General features: G+C 49.7%; 1 protein-coding gene across 2 annotated transcripts; it reads right to left on the bottom strand.

The window, feature by feature from the left end:
• Positions 1–9,456: 9,456 nt before the first annotated feature.
• LOC133342087 (uncharacterized) lies at positions 9,457–22,801 on the bottom strand. Of its 2 annotated transcripts, XM_061551020.1 has the most exons (6): positions 22,513–22,801; positions 19,183–19,341; positions 18,152–18,250; positions 16,595–16,711; positions 15,372–15,710; positions 12,799–13,796 (listed from the first exon to the last, which is right to left on the bottom strand). In XM_061551020.1, the coding sequence occupies exons 1-6, from the start codon at positions 22,583–22,585 to the stop codon at positions 12,910–12,912; spliced, it is 1,674 nt and encodes a 557-aa protein (XP_061407004.1). In that variant the 5' UTR covers positions 22,586–22,801; the 3' UTR covers positions 12,799–12,909. The 2 variants fall into 2 exon arrangements, with proteins under 2 accessions (XP_061407002.1, XP_061407004.1); XM_061551018.1 differs by lacking the exons at positions 18,152–18,250; positions 19,183–19,341; positions 22,513–22,801 and having other exon boundaries at positions 9,457–13,796; positions 16,595–17,825.
• Positions 22,802–24,242: the final 1,441 nt, after the last annotated feature.

Here is a 24,242-nt window from a genome sequence, read left to right as displayed (position 1 = left end):
CGCGAAAAAAGAGGAATGAGGGCCTGAAAATTAATCCGCGATGGACGGCTCGAGAGAATGGTTGTGTTTTTATTGCCTGTCCCCTCTTCTCTCTCGCGGTTCGCCGGAGAGGGCGAGGGAGGTGAAGTTCTACGCTGGTGGTGGTGGCACGGTCGTTCTCCCTCCCTCTCTCTCTCGAGCGTACGGCAAGTGTGTTGCAAATCATGCGTCCAAGTTGAAGTCTGCGTGCCACGCGAAAGCTTCAGGAGGAGCGCGACTCACGCTGCTCAGTCCCGCCAGAGGGGTCGCGCGTTGGATGCGGCACGTGGCCCATCGTCCGGTTCGGGTCACCCGCGGCCGCACCGGGGGTCGACCTTAATCCTCCCACTTGCGGCAGAGGCGTGCGCGGCGATCCGTTGCCGCATCTAGAACGGCCGATGGGGCACCGTCCGTGGCCGTTGACTCGTGGGGGGGGAGAGTGGGGCTCGTCCCGTGCACGAGCTGGTCACAACAAAAAAGCGTTCACCGCCCCGGCTCGTAGCCAACAGCTGTGCCCTTGACCCCCCCCCTCCTCCACCCTCTGGCCCTTGACCCCTCTGACCTCTGTGAGGGTGATTACGGTGCGGCTCTTTGGTGGGGGTAGGCCTTGCCTGCGTGGGCCCTCTCTTGAGAAGTGAGTCCACAGACGCTCGATTTTTTAAAATCCTTTATATTAAGTTCACTTGCTTGCTTGCTTGCGCGCTTGCGACCGTGCAAATCTTTCGGTCGTTTTTTAACCCACTTCCCGTGATCCAATCGAGCTGACATTTTCCACACAGACTCGTTGTGCGTGACAATTAATTTTCGTGAATTTTTTTTTCCAAAATTGTACACTTTTTAGGGAAAAAAATGATATTTAATTACCAATTGCTTAATGGTGGCAGACAATCATCTGACCCATAGGTGGCAGCCATCTCAAGCCAGAGGACGAGAGGACTCTAGCCGCCACGCATATAAAGGATTTATAGTGAAAAACTTAGTTTTTACGGGTTAATTTTTTTAAGTTGCAAGCGACACGGAAATATGCGCAAAGGCACGCGCAGGGCCTACGAACGGCCGTACACACACACACAAACACCCTCTTGCATTTGACCACTATCGCAATAACTGTGAGCCAACGTAACCGAGCTGACGGCAGCAGCAGAAGCAGCGATGCAGTGACAGACCGGTTTTTATCCTTATTTTGACTCATCAGCACCTTATACTCACTTCCTCAGGAAATGCTGATGGGGTTTTTTCGATAATGCACCAATAAGCCATGTGCTTGTTGTTGGAAACCTATGGCGGTTGGAAACCTATGGGTGCTTGCTGTTGGAAACATATGGGTTGGAAACCTATGGATGCTTGCTGTTGGAAAGCTATGGGTTGGAAACCTATAGGTACTTGTTGTTGGAAACCTATGGGTTGGAAACCTATGGGTTGGAAACCTATGGGTACTTGCTGTTGGAAACATATGGGTTGGAAACCTATGGGTACTTTCTGTTGGAAACCTATGGGTTGGAAACCTATGGGTGCTTGCAGTTGGAAACCTATGGGTTGGAAACCTATGGGTGCTTGCTGTTGGAAACCTATGGGTTGGAAACCTATGGGTGCTTGCTGTTGGAAACCTATGGGTTGGAAGCCTATGGGTGCTTGCTGTTGGAAACCTGTGGTTTGGAAACCTATGGGTGCTTGCTGTTGGAAATCTATGGGTTGGAAACCTATGGGTACTTGCAGTTGGAAACCTATGGGTTGGAAACCTATGGGTTTCCAGCCGCCGCTGTTATCCCGTTCTGATGATGGGGCTTTCTCGTCATTTACAAATTGGCAGTTTTCCTTTTGTAATTTAAATATTCATTTATGATTATTTGTGCTTGTTCATGGACCAAAGAGTAAACCACTGTAGTCTGCGCTTCTCAAGGGGAGGGGGGGAACAGCCAAACGACACTCTCTCTCTCTGCTGAAGTCCTCTCGTCATGGCCAGCAGAAGACCATGGCATTCGCAGAAGACCATGGCATTGGCAGAAGACCATGGCATTGGCAGAAGACCATGGCATTGGCATCCAGCTCGTGAACACATTGCTGCCATTCACAAGATTATCAGAATATTTTATTCAGCCTGGAGGAATCCGATGAGCTATAAAAAATATTTTTTCACAGACGTCCCGATTTGCATTCACGATGATGATGATGTTTGAGGGGTTGTTTGTTACTTGAGTAAGAATCTAATTATACCGGTGAGTGTTTGGATAAGGCTGCTGCCGGTATGTTTTCTGTTTGGAGAATAAGAGTTGATAAAAGATTATATATATAAAATTCAGTTAATATCAGGTGACATTCTGCAAAACAGAGACATTCGAATAATATTTTAAATGTGTTGTAATTGAGTTATTTGGAGTGCCAGTCATGATGATGAAGATGTCGAACAATTAAAATGTTTCCATATATTTTGTAATCGTATTATTGAGATGAATGATGTGTTTTTTATTATAAAGTGCATGTTAAATGATTATGATGATCATGAAGTTTTTTCTTGAAATGGGAGTTGTTAAGAATACATTTTGGATGATGTTACGTGTTAATTTGCTGCAAGTTTAGTTATTGCTTTGCAATATTGGACGATGATGATTTAATTTATTTGTAAAATTGCTTCATTAAGTGCCAATTTTAATGAAAATGAGGGTGACGATTTTTTTTCAGTTGCCATCAAATTATTATTACTACAATAACGACGACAGCACAGAGTAATTCAAATTCAACGATTCAAGTGCAAATGCCACATCCTGAAAAAAAAATCCATATCATCGCGTCGCGTTGCGTAACCAGAAGAGTGGTCGGTCTGACGTCGCTGGCGTGAGTGCGTCTGGGGTGGGGGGGTTACGGAGCGCGTGCGTGCGCGTGCGTGCGTAAGGAGCGGTGGCGCAGAGGTTAGCGCACCGCCGCTGCAACTCCCGCTCGCGACGAATATGAGGTGGGGGATATTTGAACCCGTCTTGGAGGGGGCTCCACCTGGAGTCGACTCAGCCTCATATGTGTACCTTGGTGGGCGGTGTGTATGAACATCAGCGCTTGGGGAGACGAAGGCGGCCGGGCGTGGTGTTGGCCAGCCTCCCCCTTCATCGGTGCTCGCAAGCAGCACTTGCCCCAGCAGTCTGTTCAAAGACTATGCGGTGGATTTGTGTCTTTGTGTACGTGTGTGCAAGTGTGTGTGTGCGTGTGCGTGGCGTAGCGGTTAACGCGCTGTACTATAAACCTGGTGACCTGAGTTTGATTCCCGTTCACGCTATCTGAACCGATCCTGGGCCTCCCCTAGGTCGACTCAGCCTCAAACGAGTACCCGGTGCGGTGTGTAAACATCGCCACTGGGGGAAAACAAAGGCGGCCGGGCGTGGTGCTGGCCACCCACTCCCTCGTGTACTGTTCCGGCCTTCATAGGTGCTCGCTAACAGCACTTTCCCCTACAGTCTGTAAAGGCTACACGGGGGATCTTTGTCTTTTCGTGCGTTCAGTAGGATGGGAGCTGAACCCCGTGTTTGCGTTGCACTCCATCCTCCTCCGCCAGAGCCTCCAGGCCTCGCCACTCGACCTGATGCCACGGCCTCTCAAGCGCCACTTGTTCCGTCACAACTCATCCCTGCCTCCTCCCTGCCTTTCTCCCTCCCTGCCTCCTCCCTGCCTCCCTCCCTCCCTGCCTCATCATCATGACAAGGAGGTCGGCAACTAAACAAGAAGAGCACTTTTTTTTTTCTTCCAAAATCGGTAGAAATAAAAAAAAATATTTCAAGAGCCGCAATGCCACTGAGGTGGTGAATACGAGACGGCGGTGGGTCCTTAATAATATAACTATCACGAAGCATCGGTTCCTGAGAGAGCCACAGGTTGACGACCCCTGATCACGACGATGACGATGACAAGCAGCGCCATGTACCGGTAACATCCCAGGGTTATCGCTCGGAGCTCCGTGACTCATCATCATCAGCAGCCATGATCAATCCACTGCTGGACGAATGTCTCCCCACGATGTCGGCATCTCTCGTCTGTCTTGCGATGCAACGATGCCGTCTGGTACCGCTCATCGGAGGTGCGGGCGAAGGACAAACTAATCACAAATATCAGTTCTAAAGAAATGAGTTTTCAATCTAGATTTAAGAGTGGAAAGCTCTTCCTTCCGATATTAGGAAGGAAGAGCGTTCCAGACGGCCGCACACGTGCATCTGAAAGCGCGCGATGCGGTGCCCGTTTAGATAAATGCATTTTATTGTCAAAAGAGGATGAGCACGTTTCATAGCGATACATTGACCGTGATCATCGTCAGATGTGTGCGATTCTATCGTTTGCATGCTGGCTCCGAAATTGAGAAGTTTGAAAACCGTTAAGAGCAATGGTAGAGGAAAATCAGAGAGAAATTACGGGACAAAAACTAAATTCGGATTAAAGCCCAGACCTGTCTCTCAGTGCCATCCACGTGTATCAGAGATGGAGAACCACTGGATAATCACTGGAGAATCACGGAAGACCTCCCCACGATACGTCGTGGGGAGGTCTTCACCCAGCGGTGGATTGAAAACGAATTTCTTTAGAACTGCTGCTTGTGTTTATTTTAGTTGTCCTTCCACCGCGCCTCCGATTAGCGCGGTCGGCCACGTACGATGCGAAAGAAGTTCAACATACCGACAAATGGCTGCAAATGATTATACATTTTTTATTACGACTTAACAGAAGGGTATATGGCTTGTTTATGCGTTCAATCACAGGCCAACCTTCATGCCCCTCTTCGCCGTGAGTGTGGCCACGTGGTTTGCCGAACGCTAACCACCAGATGATGCCTTCGTGCGGAGCAGGTCAACACAGTTCGATGGCCACTGCCTTCCTTTTCAAATGTCAGAATCACTTTCGGCTGCAATGGGTGCTTGATCCACAGGTGCACCAGAGATCATACAGGTGGCGGGTCCGGGGGACGTCTCTTGTGCAACAGTAGCAGTGAGAACTTGAGATGAAAGCGAACACACACGGGCGCACACGCCCACCACACAAAAAAAACTACGCACGCAATGAATAACAACAGCAAAGACAAAGACCCCCCCCCCCGGTGTAGCCTGTAACAGACTGTAGGGACAAGTGCTGTTAGCGAGCACCTATGAAGGCCGGCACAGCACACGATGGGAGTGGGTGGCCAACACCACGCCCGACCGCCTTTGTCTTCCCAGTTGCCATGATTTTACACACCGCACCGGGTACTCATTTGAGACTCAGTCGACCTAGGGGAGGCCCAGGACCGGCTCAGATGATCGCCAATGGTGTTGGTCACTGCGAGTGAGAATTGAACCTGGGTCGTCGGGTTTGTAGCGCAGCGGTGAGCGCACTGCACCCCACAACAACAACCGCCATTCGCCACTAAGTGGCGGCGACGTCACTACGACGCCTGTGCCAGGCTAGGTGCACTTTGAGGCCACGTGAAGTGTCGAAGGCTCGCTGACAGGAGGTTACGGGACAGGCCCAGGTGCCATGGGGTTGACTGACTGAGATGACCGGTAGATGCACCATCTGCGCCCCTACTGTGCCAAGTTGCTGTGCTTTATCCGCCCGGCGCTCCGCTGGTTGTTGTGAGCGTCGCTCCTCGGCCCTCCGCTGTTGTTGGAGGGCGACTGCCTCCAACTGCCCAGTAGCAGCGTCCTTCACGAGCCTCCTCTGTAGAGGCCGATCTTGACACCGCTGGTACCGGTCTTTGACAAGTGCACTCGGCTGCACGACCTCCCGTACCGCATCAGCTACATCTCTTTTCCAGCCCGTGTCGTGCCCGTCTAACCCCCCCCCCCCGCACCTCTATGTGGCCAAACCGAAGCTGCTTGCGTATGCGGTGGCTGGGCACGCGGGCTTCGTGACCCAGTCCACGCAGTCTCGCCCTGCGGCACACCGATCGGAATGCGTCCACAACAACAACAACAAATCCACCACCCCCACACACTACACACAATAATTCATTCTCTGCGCCACGTAAAGAAGCAGAGGGGCGTGTGGGTGTATGACAGCGGCAAGTCCAGGCAGGCAGGGAAATCGCACGCGGACACTTCCTCGAGTCCTCCTCTCGCCTCTCACAGTGCCCACGTGTGGAGGAGCCCCCCCCACACCCATCGCCACCCCCCCCCCACATCGTTGACCAAACGTCACGCTCAGCGCCTTCTGTTTGCTGGCTACTCGACCATGGGAGGGGTGGGTGGGGGGGCCGAAGAACGCCACGCGGGGCCCTTTTGAAACGCGGTGACGTGACCGCGGGCAGGAATGTGGCCGCTCGTGCGTGATCAGACCTCGTGTTGTATTCTCGTCCCTGGCGTGGACGTTGGCATGGAAGGGGCAGGCTGGCAGGGGGTGGGATGGGGGTGGGTCACGCCGAAAGCTTCCCTCTTTCTTATTTTCGTGGCGAGGAACCATTCACACTTTCACATTCCACCAAACGAGGCTCAGTAAATGCACGCGAACCGACATGTAACAACAAACGGTGGCACTTCATCGAATGATGCACGAGGGAGTGCACTGTTACATCGCCAATATTGAATTTACGGAAATTTTACAACGGCAAAAAAGGTACGCAGTGTCTAAAACACTGGCAGATGTTACGATAACGTTAATTGTAAATATGTCATTTCATTCTGATAGGTATTAAATTACATATTTTTCACGCAGGGCCTTTTAAAACAGGGTGACGTAGCCGCGGGCAGAAATGTCGCCGCTCGTGCGTGATCAGACCTCGTGTTGTTTTTTCGTCCCTGGCGTCGACCTGGGCATGGAAGGAGCAGGCTGGCAGGGATGGGATGGGGTGGGTCACGCCAAAAGCTTCCTATGACCTCTGACGCGTCATCTCTCACGTTCACTCTCTCTCTGTCTCTCTCCCCCTGATCAGCGTTTCCTTCTGACCCGACCCGAGTCTCCCCTCTCACGGGCCAGCTTCAAGCTTCAAACTCTCCAGATGCGAGCAACCGTGGTCGCGTTTTCGGCTTTCGTGATTTTGGCAACTGCCGTCATGCCTGAGAGATGGGCATCCTGGCCTCTTGAGTCTCCTCGCCTGCCGAAACAGAGACACACTTGCAACTTGAACCTTCTCTGGGCACGTCTCAGTTTGTTGTTGTTGTTTTTGTTGTTCTTGTTGTCTGTTGTTGTTCCGTTTCTTCCGTCAACGCCCGCGTTTACGCGACCCACGTGCCGTAGCAGACACATTTACACAATATAATAACAGGGTTTTTCCCCCTTTTTTACGCAATTATGGGCATATTATTTACACAATTATGGGCATATTATTATTTTTTGCCCACCGTGGACCATAATAGTGGTGGGGGGCATCGAACCGTGACCTCTTCCCGCGTGGTGGCTGTTGACGGAGACTGCCGAGCAGAGAGGCGCGTGCGTTTTTTGATGTGACCATGGGGTGGTGGGGGGGGTCTCCGGCCACTCCGAGCGGCTCTGTACACCTGTTAACGAGCGCAAGAGCCCTCAACCTCGCCAACCTCTCCAACCTCGCCTCCAGCCAGGGGGCCTACGCCACCCGCCCCCCCGCAAAGCCACGCGGCCAGGCGAGAGCGGACAGCGGGGGCGCTGGTCGGTGGATGGCACAGAGGTCTTCGTCGTCGTAGTCGCGATCCATGGGCAGAGAGCCCCGTAGGTGTCCGCTTGCACATTTCGTGATTTGTTTGTTGCCACGTTCCTCTCCGTCGTGCAGTGGCAATATGCTCAAGTAGTGCAACGTCGTTCTGGCACCGATCTCTGATATCGTCGTCGTCGTCGTGGTCAAGCCATTCTCTTGTCACGTTTTCCTCTTTCCAGTTTCTTCCATTATTTCCCGAACAACAACAACACACTCTTTGGTTCTTTCGGTAAAGTCACGTATAAAGATAAAAAAATAAATTAAATAAAAATTATTAAATTTATTATTTTATCTTTATACGTTCTTTCGGTAAAGTCACGTATAATAAATTAAATAATAATTACTTAATTTATTATTTTATCTTTATACGTGACTTTACCGAAAGAACCAAAGAGTAATTACTGCAGTCACGACAGCTCCAAATTTAAGAACAACAACACACTTTGAATGTGTTGTTCGGATTTGCGAAACTCCACGCCAACCCACGTGCTGGGCTGCGACTCTGAAGTGGCCCAGCAGAGGAGGGGGAGGATGATGATGGGTGGATCATGCAACGGCGAACGTGGGACGAGAACCGAAATTTATTCCGCGAGGAAATCCTCACTGAGAGTCCGGGGGCAGACTCTCTTGTAGGAGCGTCCTCTGTGCATTTGGATGGTCGGCGGGTTAAAATCAAAGGCAGCACATGCGTAATTGAAGAAAATGTACCAATTCTGCTTAACTCTAGGAACTCCATATAGTAGGTATACCTACGTGAAAAAAAAACTAAGAATATGAATCCTTGCAGTCACGAAAGCTTCAAATCTAGAATACCTACGTGACTTTACCGAAATAACCAAAGAGTATGGATTCATGCAGTCACGAAAGCTTCAAATCAAGATTCGAGGAATTCCTCTTTCACACATCGCGTTACTCAACCCTGGAACTCATCACCCTGATCACCCTTATTCTCCACACCTTTTAGTTGCACCTTTGATTAAACTATTAATAAAATATTTTTTTATTTTACCAGGTAAGGCCCACTGAGTTATGCAGCTCTTTTTCAGAAGCGACCTGGCCACAATTGATAAGCTCAACGAAGTGGCTTATTGCCACGTGGAAATTGTTTGCAACCAAATCACTCTGAACGCGTGATGTTGATTCTAAATGTGGAGAGAAAAACCGGTGGACTCGGAGAAAAATCTACGCGACCACGGGGAGAGTGGACACGCAAACTCCAAATATACAGCAGGAGACGTCAGGGTCGGGATCGAACCCACGACCTCCTGTATACCACGCGAGGTAGTTAACATCTCCTAGCCACCGTGATGATGATGAGAGGGAGAGACACGCAAACTCCAAATATACAGCAGGAGGCATCAGGGTCGGGATCGAACCCACGACCTCCTGTATACCAGGCGAGGTAGTTAACATCTCCTAGCCACCGTGATGATGATGATGGAGAGACACGCAAACTTCAAATATACAGCAACAGGCGTCAGGGTCGGGATCGAACCCACGACCTCCTGTACACCAGGCGAGGTAGTTAACATCTCCTAGCTACCGAATAGCTCAGTTGCCTAAGTAAGGTGCAAAGAAGTTCAACATACCATGTGTTGCTAAACTTACTTGTGTCTTCTACCTGATTACATTTCGCATTTTCGTGAGAACTACCGACCAGACTCAGATCTTCATTGCTGCTGCTATTGCTGATGATGGTGATTAGGCTCAGAATATGTCCTGACCATTATCATTAACTACCCTTTTTTAAAGCACTTTGCACGTTACATATACAATATATCTTTATTACATTGTTACAAAACCGTACACATGCATCAGTGGGGAAGGCTTAGAGAAATATTTAAATACTTGCAAAATCGTTGTTTGAAATCAGAAAAAAACAATGCACACGTGTAAACATGCAATCAAAAGCAATTCACATATATAGGAACATTACTTGGAAGCGTTATGCACAAGTCGTACATGGAAATGCATGCCTCTCGCTGTGAATGTGCACATCCTAAAAGGCGCTTTCTTTCAATTTACGCTTTACAAGCAACTTGAGATACAGTTGAAGTTTAATTCGGTGGTTAAATTTCGATTTAAAGCTTTCGTGACTGCAGGGATTCATCTTCTTGGTTCTTTCGGTAAAGTCACGTAAGAACGGCTGCTTGCGTTGTGGCCGAAACGTCGTGAGAATTATTTTATTATGTTTTATTTTTATTATTTTATTATTTCCCTTTTACGTGACTTTACCGAAAGAACCAAGAAGGTTTAATTCGGTGGTTCGACACGGGGGCTCGCCTTTCTAATCCATTACCCCCGGACTCTGATTATCCGCAAAATCGATCGTATCCGCAGCGAAAACTCCCCCGATATTCGCGCAGCCTCATTCTCCCTCTTTGTCTGCGATTGGGATCATTTCCGGTGGGTCTGTGGAGTCCAAAACAAAATCTCTGGACGACCTCGCGGGTAATTAGGACCCGCAACATTCCTCCTCTTATCACCGCGCATCGGATGAATTATCAAGTAAATTGGCAAGTAAATTATTGACCTGAGCCTTGATTTACGAAAAAATTATATATATAGAGAAGAATTTTCTAAATGTACGATAAGCTTCATTACATTGTAACTCAAAGAGTCAAAGTGGAGTTCTGCTCGATTGCATTGTGGGATGAACACTCGTCCCCCTGCCCGCAGCTCTGAGCCAGTGGTGGCAATTCCACATTACAGTGGCGAGTAGTCAGATAGCGCAATCATTGTTGACTTCCCCCACATGGCGGTACTCATTTTATCGACCATGCAGGATTGAAGAACTGAGTCGATCTCTGACTGTGAAGTTGAACTTGGAATTTTCTAATTTTCGAGCGTCACATTCTGCGGCCGTGCCACCCGGCCAGATACGATTGATCACTTGTAAAAACAATGATAACGTCACTTTATCAATCCACTGCTGGATCAAGGCACTGTCTTTTTAAAAATTATTATTATGGATTGGTTCACCATAATTCACCACGCTGGTCAGTGCAGATCGGTGAACGGTGGGGGTGGGCAGGACTGGTTCAGGTATCTCTCGCCACGGATGATAGACGTGGCCCAGAATTCAACTCAGGTGGCCAGATTCACAGCGCAGTGCGCTAACCGCTGCTCCACCACTCTGCCCCCCACCCCATAATACATTTATACACTGAGAGTTATAGCAAACGTTCATTTGATGTATGCTTCAGAGACACGTCAAAAAGAGTATTATGTAACGAACATCGTCATTCAATTGCAATACGGATCAAACTGAGCAATAGTACGGGCCTGTTCAAGGCCGTAGCTATGGAATCAACATTGAGGGGGACCAAATCTTTCAGGGGGTGTGGGGGTCCCCCCCCCCCCAGAAAATAAAATCGAAATTTGAAAACTCATTTCCTACCATTTCCTGCCTGAAATATTAAAAAATTCACGAACACATAGGGTGGACTATTTTTTTTAACAATAATGTCTAGTAGTGTATTGTATTACATTGCTCTGTTTTTTCTCTTTTAACCTTTTTTGTTTCATTGTATGTAATGGCAGAGATTCGGGATTAATAAAGTACAACCATAACCACAATCATATAAACAGAAATCTATTATACGCTCCAAGCCTGGGGTGTTTCATTCAGACGCTGTCTTCCCGACAGACCTGTTCTTCACCTGAGGAAGGCTGCTTGCGTTGTGGCCAAAACGTCGTGAGAATTATTTTATTATGTTTTATTTTTATTATTTTATTATTTCCCTTCTACAGTAACTTTACCGAAAGAACCAAGAAGATGAATCCCTGCAATCACGAAAGCTTCCAATCGAAAAATTATATTTCCTATTAAGGCCACGGTGTTATTGGCCAATGTATTTAGTTGTTGTTGGTGGTGGTGGTGTTGTCGGTGCCGAGGCACCACTGCCAGCACAACAGCAGCAGCATCTTCCAAATAGGTTTTGTTAATAATCTCTGTTTTTCGATTATTTATATATGCAGTATTGTATGTAACGGGCGTTACGTATGGGTTCAATTGCTGCCATGTCATTGACCCGACAGATATCTCGGCACCCGGCACACCACACCCAGTATGCGTCTACCTAAGGGTGTGGCTACAACTACAGCCACCGACTCCCCATTTTACCAGCGACCCGGAAAACACTCAGCGAGGCATCACGCCCCGGTCTACATCATCGCTACCAATTCACCAATAAATATTTGAAAAACAAAAACAAATCGAATCGTGACCGCGAATCGTAACGATTTGTCCAATTGCTGGGAGGGTGAATAATTCCAACAACACTAGCCATTTGATGTATATATATATACACACACAAATACATAATATATCATACAAAGTATTGACTGTTTACCCGGGAAATCCTCGCCCAGTCTATTAACTCTCATTTGTTTCCAGGAAGATCACACTCGGGGTTGTTTATCGAGTTATTTTCACGATCGATTCTGCGAGTGGGAGGCAACCGGGGTGCCGGACGTTGCAAAAAAAAAACACCAAACACTTTCCAGCGGTTATAACACTCCCCAAGATGGCACGGGCATGACAACAACCCGTGCGCTATATCCTGCCTCATCACGTGCACCGCCGGCCTGCTACTGCAGGTTGGGTGTCTCCACGCGCGCCACTCCACTTGCTTGGCGTGACGGCGCCATGTCAGGGTTTACGCGCGCGTCCTTAACGGTGGGTTGGTTTGGGGTTTACGCGCGAATCCGAACAACGCATTGAAAGTGTTGTTGTTGTTGTTGTTGGGAAAACAAATGGAAGGAACCGGAAGGAGGAGAGGAAGAGCTAACAGAGAGTGGCTTGACGACGATGGCATGAGAGATTTGGTGTCGGACAAATGTGGCCGCTACTTGAGCATATTGGCACAAGACAGATGAAAGTGGAAACAACAAATGACGAAATGTGGCAGTGGACACCTACGGGATATGTGTCCATGGATCGTGATGATGATGACGATGATGATCTCTGCGGGATCCACCGGCCCCGCTATCCACTCTCCCCTGGCCACGTGGCTCACACGTAGTTCTGTGATGCAAGGTGGTGCACTGCTCACTGCAGCCGTTCACAATGGCAACGTGTTATGTCATCGTTCGAGGAGGGGGGCCTTTTCTCCGCCAGAGTTCACGACGGACATTCCTTCGTCTCGGGGCAACACGAAAAAAAAAACGGCGCCCGATCGCACGGATCGAAAAAAACAAAAAAACACGACAATTGAGAAGGTAACAAAAAAAAGCAAAACCCGAAATAAAACAACGGGAGATTTTAACAACTACTAGACAAACTCCAGACCCGTCTGGCTGGGTGTCCTGTGGATGCCGACGCCCCGAGCTCGCCGCATCTCCGCGAAATCCCCGGCTCCTCCGCGGTGACCCCGCAGGCTGCCGTGACCCCCGACATTCTCCACCTCGACCTCGCCGCCCCGCGCCTCCCGCCACCGCCCACCCCGCTCCGAGTCCCCCGGGCTCCCCGCGCCCATCCACTCCTGCCCCGACGCCGGCCCTCCGGCATCGACCCAGCGCGCCCACCGATCCGGCCCCTGGCTCCGAACACTCGACGACGCCGCCGCCGTCGTTCCGCCGTGGCCGCGGTTGACGTGGCCGCCCCAAGGCCCTGGCGAGCCGCGAGCGCTCGCTTCCCGCTGGCCGGCGAGCGAGGAGCGGCGAGTGGACGCGACGCTCTGGGCGCCGGAGGCGACGACGCCGCCGAGCCCGGCGCCGCTCGCGCGGTCTCCGAGTGGCCCCCACGAGCCCCGCCACGTCTCGCCGGCCCTCGCCTCCGCAAACTCGCCCGCGCGCAGGCCGTCGCGATGGTCCGCTCCGCGGGGCCACCTGGAGGCTGTGGGCCCACGCTGAGGCTGAGAGGCGCCGGGGGGAAGTCCATCCGGAGGGGTCGGGCCCTGCGGCGGTGGCACGGGCAGCTCCTGCCGATGCTGCCGATGATGCTGATGCTGCTGCTCCTGCTGATGCTGCCGCGTCTGCGAATCGCCGTTGTTCTGAGCGACGGTGACGACGCCGCCGCCGCCGCTGAGGATTTTGCGTCGCATTTTCCGCTTCTTGACGTGCGCCCAGACGAGGGCGCACACGGTGGCGGTGAGGAGGAGGCCCGTGGCGAAGCCCACGGAGGCTGGGGCCAGCGTGGTCATGATCCACTCCATGACGCCTGGGCCAGAGGATGCGCGGTGCCAGGGAATGACATTGGCTTGCGGTATTAACGTCGTCGTCAGCATCATCGTCGTTATGGAAACTAGAGAAGTACGGTATCACTATGAGACCTCCTTTACCAAAATATAATAGTAGGTTTTTACCCTTTCAACTGGTACAAAAACTGACACCTTTATACAAGGGATCATGTTTGCAATAACCACAACACAAGCAGTGAAAATGCAAACAAAAAGAAACAACTCTGATAATGATATGATATGCACTGTCCTTGAAGTTGATGACTAGGCTCTAAGAAAAGCTGTCTCGGGTGTGGACCAATCAACTTCAAGGACAGTGCTTATCATTATCAGAGTTGTTTCTATTTGTTTGCATTTTGACTGCTTGTGTTGTGGTTATTGCAAATATGATCCCTTGTATAAAGGTGTCAGTTTTTGTACCAGTTGAAAGGGTAAAAACCTACAATTACGGTATCGTACTATCATCCTTAGGTTAATGTGGCAAAATCATAATAATGATGATTTGAAGCTTTCGTGACTGCAGGAATCCATACTCATTGGTTCTTTCGTTAAAGTCACGTAGGTAGAAAAATAATAGATCACGACGTTTCGATCGCCACACAAGCAATCGGCCTAATTCCACCTGAGGACCGCTGCTTGCGTGGCGATCGAAACGTCGTGATCTATATTTATTCTACCTACGTGACTTTAGCCGAATGAACCAAAGCGTATGCATAATCATTATGTGAATCATCATTGGTTTGACATGACAGTTATCGGCAGTGTCAACGTGGAAATTGTGTCATCGTAATTATCATCATCGTGGCGCGATCAATGCAACGATTCAATGCTCGCGGTGGCTCAGGGGTCAGGGGTCAGGTCACTGAGCCGGCAATGCTGAGATGCTGTGTGGAGCGACTTAATTACTCTCAGCGCAGTCAACAATTTAGTTTAACAACGTCAGCTTACGCGACCAATATTATTCATAATATGGGGGGGGGGGTGTTAGTCAGTTCGCAGTAAATATAAATGCGTCGATAACCCACCACCGCCGGGCACAGGCAATCGGTAAGGTTTGTCACGGAAACAGAACGCGCCAATTAGTCGCTGCTTCAGCACCACCGGTTGTGTGTCGGAGAGGAAACCCGCAACTTTTGCAACAAACCTGTCTGGGTTCCAGCGTCAGCAAGATTTGATTAAAGGCCCAATAAAACAATACGCATTCAATTAAAACTCTTCATATTTCACCAGGTAAGGCCCACTCAGCTATATAGCTCTTTTTCAGAAGCGATAATTCGACGAAGCGGCTTATCACGTGGAAATGTATAGCAGCCAATTGGATGAGCCGGAGAAAAATCCACTCGGCCACGAGGAGAGAGACATGCAATCTCCAAATATACAGCAGCAGGCGTCAGCGTTGGGATCGAACCCACGACCTCCTGCATACCAGGCGAGGTAGTTAACATCTCACCACCGCAGCGCCCCAACAACAGAGGCAAACGTTGTCAGAAATGCCATCATCACCGCCGTGTGCCACCTTCAGCCACCGCTGTTGTTACCCCCCTTGTGCCACTCACCATTCTGCGGCGCTGAGCTGGTGGGTGTCGTTGTAGTCGTAGCGACAGCGGTGGTGGTGGTGGGACGAGTGGTGGTGGTGGTGGTGGGGCGAGTGGTCGTAGTGGTGGTGGTTGTGGGAGGAGGCGTGGTGGTGGTAGTGGTTGTTGTGGTGGTGGTAGGTCTGGTCGTAGTGGTTGTAGTGGTGGTGGTGGTGGTCGGTCTGGTCGTAGTGGTCGTAGTGGTGGTGGTGGTAGGTCTGGTCGTAGTGGTTGTAGTTGTAGTGGTGGTGGTGGTTGTTGTTGTGGTCGTGGTAGACGTTGTGGTTCTCAGAGTGCAGTCTGGAGGACACCTCGACGGATCTGTAGGAGCGATGGGAAGAAGTTGCAGACTTGAGGCTCAGCTGGTGCAGTAGCTTCACTCACTCGCTCATGACGCTCGCAGCGGTTTCACAGAAGCCTCGTCGTGCCGTGACATTGAATTCCATCGTGAACATTTTTAAGCAATCCATAAAATTTAATCCTGACAAAACCCCATTACATACAATGAATACGAATCGAAATTTCGTGGGTTATTATACACGTGATTGGACACATGTATTATATGAGCCTAGGAATCAATCTGAAACACGCCCATTTGGTGATGCTGCTGATGTTGCGTTGGGAATGGTTCCCAGTCAACAACAACAACAACTAACACATTCGCCAATAACACCGTGGCCTTATTGGTCAGAAATGTATCAATAAATCGGCACGAATCAATAATAATAATAACAACAACATTTGTACACGTCACAAATCTTGTCGGATGGTGGAGGGATCGTGACAAGAAATTTGACGGGGAAAAAAACTGCGACCACGTGGCGTCACCCAAACACAGAACACACCCATACGGACTCATTGCGTTAGCTTCGCAAAATCCCACGTGTTGCGTTGAAACGACTCGCAGGGAACACCACCCACACGTAACCCGACGCACAACCACTCTAACCGCTGTAGCCAATCAGATCCTGACGCCACTAACCTTTATCCCTGACCCTAACCCGAGCGCGACCGGCCTCTGACGCTTTGGCAATGCTCCTACCCTCGAATTCCTTTTTTCGTTTCACAGGTACGACATCCCCCCCCCCACCCCCTAATCCCACTCTCTCCCCCCCACCCCCTACTCGCCGCCACTCGCCCCTCCCCCGCAAATTTCTCCCCCTCTCTCACCTTATCCACTCCCCCCCTCCTCCTCCTCCTCTCACCTTCTCCGCCCCCCACGTAGCAGAGGCAGAATCCGATGTCCGTGACGGTGGCATCCGTGAGCAGCTGCAGCGTCACCTCCCTCTCCGGGGCGATGAACGTGCCCGGGGAGTTGTCGCCTGTCGCACGGACAGAAAGACACAGAGAGAGAGAGACAGCGACAGAGATACAGAGAGAGATACAGAGAGACACATAGACAGAGACGCAGAGACGCAGAGAGAGAGAGAGAGAGAGATACAGGGACAGAGATACAGAGACAGAGATAGAGACAGAGAGACACAGAGACAGAGACGCAGAGAGACAGACAGAGAGACAGAGGCAGAGAGAGGCAGAGATACAGAGACAGAGACAGACAGAGAGACAGACACAGAGGGACAGAGACAGAGAGAGACAGAGATAAAGAGAAACCGAGAGACACAGACGCAGAGAAACAGAGATACAGAGAGGGACACAGAGAGACACACAGAGAGACTGAGAAACACAGAGACACCGAGACAGAGAGACACAGATAGACAGAGAGATACACATATATACAGAGAGAGAGAGACAGAGAGACACGCAGAGAGACTGAGAAACACAGAGACAGAGAGACACAGATAGACAGAGAGATACAGAGAGAGAGACAGAGAGACACGCAGAGAGACAGAGGCAGACATGCCGCAGTCGTCACTGAGCCTTGTGATGGGGTCCACAGGAAGAACGCTCCAACGACACTCACCAGCAGTTGCCAGCTCTCATTCGGCTTTAGTGTCACGTTGACATGTAGAGACACTTCCATTGTCGATCATACACAACAGCGACAAAGATGCCCCGTATAGCCTTCACAGGCATTTGGGGCAAGTGTCGTCAGCGAGCACCCATGGAGGGTGCTCCTCGCTGGAGGTCGCTCTGGCAAATCACATCACGTGTTCACAATGTTGGTCGTTTTAAATTAATTTTGTATTTTATTATCTCGTGATGGTGATGTTTGATGATCGATGCTGCTGCGTTAGCCGTCGTGCACATGTACAGATAACAAACTCAAACGCACTCATCGATAACTACACTGTGTTTCCTTAATATTATTAACCTAAGCGTAAATTTCGATTTAAAGCTTTCGTGACTGCAGGGATTCATCTTCTTGGTTCTTTCGGTAAAGTCACGTAGAATGGAAATAATAAAATAATAAAAATAAAACATTAAATAATTCTCACGACGTTTCGGCCACAACGCAAGCAGCCGTCCTCAGGTGAAGAACAGAGCTGTCGAGAAGACAGAAACGTCGTGAAAATTATTTTATTATGTTTTATTATTTTATTATTTCCATTCTACGTGACTTTACCGAAATAACTTTTTTACTGATTGGCCGTGTCGGGTGGTGGAGGGTTACGACACATTTATAAATAACGCGATCTAAACCCAAAAACGTTGATCATGAATAATATTGGTCGCGAAAGCCTACACGTGTTAAACTGATCTTCACGTGTTTGTTGTTGTTGTCGTCGTCTCAAATTCAATTCCGTGGCCCTCGCCTCCAAGTTCTCTTTTCCCAAAGCGCGGCATCCAAGTGCCTTACTGACCGCAGTACTTGGCGAGCAGCGAGTCCTGCCGGCCCACGGAGGACAGGCCGCCGTTCCAGAGCGAGAGGCTGTCGAACTGGCAGAACGTCGGCTCCGCCTCTGCGCACGGCCGCGGGGCACACGGCGAGACGAACAATAGGGGAGAGGGGGCGAACAACAATGGGTTCCGTAGGCTTGGAGAGAGAATTGGGCAGAGTGGGTGCTCACCCAGAGAATGGACAATAGGAGCTCACCCAGAGAATGGGCAATAATAGCTCACATCTTATAGAGAGCAGACATCGTAGTCATGTCCGTTCCGTAGATAACGGGCGAAAAGCAATGGGTTAGAGAGAGAATGGGGCAGTGTAGGCGCTCACCCAGAGACTGAGCAATAGTAGCTCACATCTTATAGAGAGCAGACATCGTAGTCATGGCCGTTCCGTAGATAACGGGCGAACAGCAATGCGTTCCATAGACCAGACCAGCGGTTCGAAACTTTTTACTGCAGCCTTGATTCTAACAGCACTTTCCCCTACAGTCTGTTAAGGTTATACGGGGGATCTTTATTTTTGTATCTCTGTGGGAGCGGTAGTGTAGCGGTTAGCGCTACGCTACGAACCTGGCGACCCGAGTTCGATTCCCGCTCACGGCGAACACCGGTGACGATTATCTGAATCGGTCCTGGGCCTCCCCTACGTCGACTCAGCCTCAAATGAGTAGCTGGTGCGATGTGTAAGCATCGCCACTGGGGAGACAAAGGCGACCGGGCGTGGTGTTGGCCACCCATCCCCTCGTGTGCCGTGCCGGCCTTCATATGTGCTCGCTAACAGCACTTGCCCCTACAGTCTGTTGAGGCTACACGGGGGGATCTTTGTCTTTGTGTGCACGCAACGCATTTATTCTAGCCTGCAACGTTTTATCGCTTCGAGTTTAGTTTGAAAGCGTCGGGGGGGGGGGTGGCAGCGGAGAGGTTGGGGGGCACACGCAGTGTCACTTCCCCCCGGACCCTGCGCAACCATCACCCCAGGGACGACCCTGGCCGTAGACGTTACCCAGACGGAACGGCGGAATGAAGATGAGCGCGATGGGGCCCCTGGGCAGGGAGATGACCCATCTGCAGTCCTGCGCCGACTCGTACGCGACCGGGTAACCCGGTGAGTTGATGGTGCCGAGGCTCGACGTCCGTACGCCCCCACACTCTTGCGCACACACTGAGAGAGAGAGAGAGCGAGGAGGTGGGTGGGGGGCACGTGCAATGCGATGGTGATTAACAAAGGGTGCTTTGTACGCGAGCCAAGAGTTAAGTTATTGGTAATTTTTCCGATGACAATTTTAAAGTGTTCATCGGTCAGTCGTTTTAAATTGGTTATTCTTATCAGTACTCATGGTGTATACGGAGTGGCCCAAACGCCAGGAGACATCGTGTTATTTCATTTATGTTAACACTGGAATGAAAAGTTTTAAATCGATTTCATTCACTAAGTTTATATTTGATCTCGTATCATTATTAATATTCCTTTTCTTCTCCCTCTGCGGGGTCACCTCCAATCTGTCGTTTATGAAGTTCGATTGAGAACCAACGAAACATTGATTCACGTTATTGAATCACATTATTGATTCATGTTCTTAATATTGATTTACATCATTGATTAATGTTCTGATTATTGATTCACATTATTGATTCATATCCACACGACCACGGCGAGAGAGAGACACCGCAAACTCCAAATGTACAGCAGCAGGCGTCAGGGTCGTGATCGAACCCACGACCTCCTGCATGCCAGGCGAGGGAAATAACATCTCGCCACCGTCTTGACTTGTTGTTGCTTCATAATAAAGGTTGTTGGGTTAGATCGCGTTATTCATAAATGTGTCGTAACCCTCCACCACCCGACACGGCCAATCAGCAAAAATAGTGTCACGTTGACAAAAGACAAATAGTTCACTACTTTAGCCCACCGGTGTGTTGAAGAGTGAAACCACAACATTTACAATTTTTGAGTACGACGTTTCGCTTGTTGTTGATTGTTCTTGTGCACCACTGCCAACGCAGCATCAGGTTCTCCAAATCAATTCACCAAATCAATTCACCAAGTCAATTCACCAAATAAATTCACCAAATCAATTCACCAAATCAATTCACCAAATCAATTCACCAAGTCAATTCACCAAATCAATTCACCAAATAAGTTGCTCAGCATTCGGGATGCGCGTTCGGTCTCTAGTTTGGCTTGCCCTTCCTATGATGCGTTAACGCCCTCGTGTTCATCCACTGCTGGATGATGGCCTCCCTACGCTGTGTCCAGTCATGGCGGGGGGGGGGGGCATTGTATGGTTGACCATACTTCACCACGTTGGTCAGTACCGGATAGAGAGAGAGAGGTGGGTGGATGGGTGGCCCAGGACCGGCTCAGAGTATCGCTCGCCGCTGCCGTCAGCTGCGGCCCATGGCACTGAACTGTGGCTGCGGTAGTGAGTGCACGGCGTGGTATAACCGGTGACACATAGACGAAGGAGCGCAGTGCATGACAACAATGGATGCGGCTGCGTAGCCTCACGCCACCTCCCGGCATGGGAACGTGGAGTGGACTTGCGAGCAGTGGTGCCCTGCCGCCGGTGCAGATAACAACCACTGTTGGCTACGTACGGTGCGAAAGAAGTTCAACATGCATACACGTTCTTTTAACCCGATGGCGACAGGGGGGAGTGCAACTTCAATTGATTGTCAACGCTGCTTTCCAACTAAGCTTCAAATGGTTGATGCGTTCGCTCCGTGCCTCTGTCTGTCACGTGGTGGTGCGGTGGTGCCGCGATAAATCTCGTAGAGAGAGCTGATCCAAAACGAGCGAGACTTCAGTGCAGAGTTGTGCCGTCTTGCTGGTGTTGGATATCGGCCACGTTGATCAAAGGGAAGGTCCGGACCCTCGTGGGCAGAGCTCCCCCACACTACCCGAGCCTCGTCGTCTTGTCGCGAGCGCTGCGGTGGCTAGGGAGATGTTAACTCCCTCGCCTGGTATGCAGGAGGTTCATGGGTTCTATCCCGGCCCAGACGATGCTTGATTATTTGGAGTTTGCGTGTCTCTCTCCCCGTGGTCGCGGGTTTTCCCCGCGTGTTTAGACTCAGCGTGCGTTTAGAGTTATTTGGCCGCTGTACATTTCCACACGACAAAAAGCCACTTCGTTGCGCTATCAATTGTGACCAGGTCGCTTCTGAAAAAGAGCTATACAGCTCAGTGGGCTTTACCTGGTCAAATAAAATAAAATGTGAGAATTATTTTATTATGTTTTTTTTATGTTATTTTATATTATTTTATTATGTTTTATTATTTTATCATTTCCATTCTACGTGACTTTACCGAAAGAACCAAGAAGATGAATCGCTGCAGTCACGAAAGCTTTAAATTGAAATTTAAAATAAAATAGTTTTATTTCGATTTAAAGCTTTCGTGACTGCAGGGATTCATCTTCTTCTTCCACCTCCAACCCAGCTTATATATAAGCTCCTAGCTTGACAGTGTCTCATTCTTCACCTGAAGACGGCTGCTTGCGTTGTAGCCGAAACGTCGTGATATTTATTTGATTTTATTATGTTTTATTTTTATTATTTTATTACTTCCCTTCTACGTGACTTTACCGAAAGAACCAAGAAGAGAAAAAAATAGTTTCAGTTTATTTTCGGACCCTATACCGCTTCCTGTTCGCCCTACACGAGCGCGACCGTTACTGTCACACAATCAAATACTTCCGAAGAAGGAGCAAACACATGTCCTCTTATTGTGTGCCTCGTTTAAATATTCGATTTAGTTTTTATCGCGTGATGGCTCGTCTCGGTGCTTGTCAATTTACCGACCACCAGAGAGAGAGATGATGATGATGAGTCTATCCTGCCCGTAACGTAAATGATCGTGCACCAACCGTTCGAAATCTCGATCGAGTGTCAAACTCTTGTCATCGCATCCCCAAATGAGCGTGGGGGCAGTGGTCACGTTCGTTGTCAGCTCGGAGCAAAGTGGTGGAAATTCCACATTCATATGACGGGGACGGTTATACCCATCGAAAGACCCACTGATCCAAAGGAAGACCACTGATAACTTACAACGAAGTGGTGCCCAAGTTAAATAGCCCATTTAAAAGTAATTATTCGTCTATAATCTTGTCTTTACAGCTCGAATAAAAGTCTACTACCCTGCAATAAAGCGTAACACATGCTGGACAGAATGATATTATACTTTACGGGATTAATATTGTTGGGCACTCGATGGTTGCCCGATTAAATAAAATAACGATTAATATATATTTACGTGTATCGTTCTAAAACAAGCTCTTTCATTCATGCGCTCTTTTAACTAAAACTAAAACTGTTTACAGATCCGAGCCCTTACCTTCATTGTGACTGAACAAAGCCAACACCGCGATGAGCACACATGCCGCCTCTCGTGATTTCCCAGCGATCATATTAACAATAACAACAAAAAAAATAACAAAAAAATAGCAACTAATGTACAAACTTAAACAGCACGACAAAAAAACTCAAACGTAACTTTTTTCAAAACGGAGAGAGATTTTTTTCAATTTTATTCTGGTGAATTCCACGGAAGGTTTCGACTCGAGAACGCGTTTCAAAAGTCTATGCGTGCTGCACTCTTGCCAGCAGCAGCAGGAGCAGCAACAGAAGCCACCACAGTCGCAGCTAACCCGAGCATCTGCTGCCCTTGAGTTTAAAGCGGCGCCCGTGTGGGTCGCTATGTCGAGTGTCGAGCCGGGGGGTTCGAGTGTTTGTTCCAGTTATTACTGTCAAATAAAGAGGCCTCAGCTGGTGAATGCGCCCGACAGTTTTTTTTTCATCATCATCATCTCCTTGGCAAAAAAAAAACGTCTGAAGTTTTCTTTTTTTTTCACACGCCCGGCTGGCTTCGCGTGCCACGGTATAGAGGGAGGCAGGGGGTTGGTGGTGGTTGATGGTTGTGGTTGGTGGTGGTGGTTGGTCGTGGTGGTTGGTGGTGGGTGGTGGTGGTGGTTGGTGGTGGTGGTGGTTGGTGGTGGTTGGTGGTGGTGGTTGTTATAGAGCGCGCGGTTACACCCATCTCAGTTGTATCTCCCCTCTGCTTCCAATGCAATCGGTTATTATCTGAATAAAGTGCCCATCAAGTGCCCCTTTCGTCTCATACGAGTTTGGGATTATTGTTTTCTGTTAATCCAGAGGCGACTTGGCCACACGTGGGTAGCTCGTCGCAGTGGGGCTGATTATCATCATCATCGTCATCATCACCACAACACGTGGGAATTCGTCGTTGCAGTCAAATAATTTCAACGTGGGTTGATTCTAAATGTGGAGGGCAAAACCGGAGGAGGACCCGGGCAGAGAGAGAGAGAGAGAACACGCGAACTCCAAATATTCAACAACAGGCATCGTCAGGGTCCGGGATCGAACCCGCGGCCTCCTGAGTAACAGGCGAGGGAGATGACATCTCCTCGCCAGCCTGGCACCTCGGTATCATCGGGGTGTGAGAGAGGAACGGATGGATAATACTGGTAGGAACCTCCTGGTTACACCAGCACAGAGGGGATTATTGTGTCCGTCCGTCGTGCAGGGAGGGGCTGGGTGGGGAGGGGAGGGGAGGGTGGGGAGCGGCTGGGTGGGGAGGGAGGGGCTGGGTGGGGAGGGGAGGGTGGGGAGCGGCTGGGTGGGGAGTGTGGGGCTGGGTGGGGGGTGGGAGGGGTGGGGCTGGGTGGGGAGGGGCTGGTCACCCCGTGATGCCCTTGTAAAACTCAACGTTTAACCTACTCACGCCGGCTTGTGCCCGCCCTCACAGTCGGGCATATTTGCGGAATACACCACGCCGCCGTTGACCCTGGCCATTGACCGAGCAACCCAACGTTCCTACCAGCTCCCTCCGCAGGAATGTGTTTATGCTGAAAGCCTCCTCATTCAAGTCTCAAAATTAACACGAATTAATCGGTGATGCTGCGTTGGCAGTGTCGAACAAATAACAACAAAAACTCAATAAATTTGTCAACAACACTGCGGCCCTTGGGCAAAATATTTTGAGCAACGGCCCTTCATCATGACGCACAAACTCGCTCCCATAGTCTTGCAATTGAGGATGTTTGG

The sequence above is a fragment of the Lethenteron reissneri genome, chromosome 13 (genome assembly GCF_015708825.2).
Source record: "Lethenteron reissneri isolate LAM-NWPU_2019-01 chromosome 13, ASM1570882v1, whole genome shotgun sequence".
Taxonomy (NCBI): Eukaryota; Metazoa; Chordata; class Hyperoartia; order Petromyzontiformes; family Petromyzontidae; genus Lethenteron; species Lethenteron reissneri.
Note: the sequence above shows the minus strand (reverse complement) of the source record. Positions and strands in the feature narration are given on the sequence as shown.

What these genes read in the sequence shown, in the direction of transcription:
- LOC133342087 (XM_061551018.1), bottom strand. Translation starts at nt 17,370, where the DNA reads ATGGAAGTGTCTCTACATGTCAACGTGACACTAAAGCCGAATGAGAGC. An exon ending in CTACGTGGGGGGCGGAGAAG is followed by an intron (nt 15,711 to 16,594) that starts GTGAGAGGAGGA and finishes TCGCTCCTACAG; the next exon opens with ATCCGTCGAGGTGTCCTCCA. An exon ending in CAGCTCAGCGCCGCAGAATG is followed by an intron (nt 13,797 to 15,371) that starts GTGAGTGGCACA and finishes CCTCTGGCCCAG; the next exon opens with GCGTCATGGAGTGGATCATG.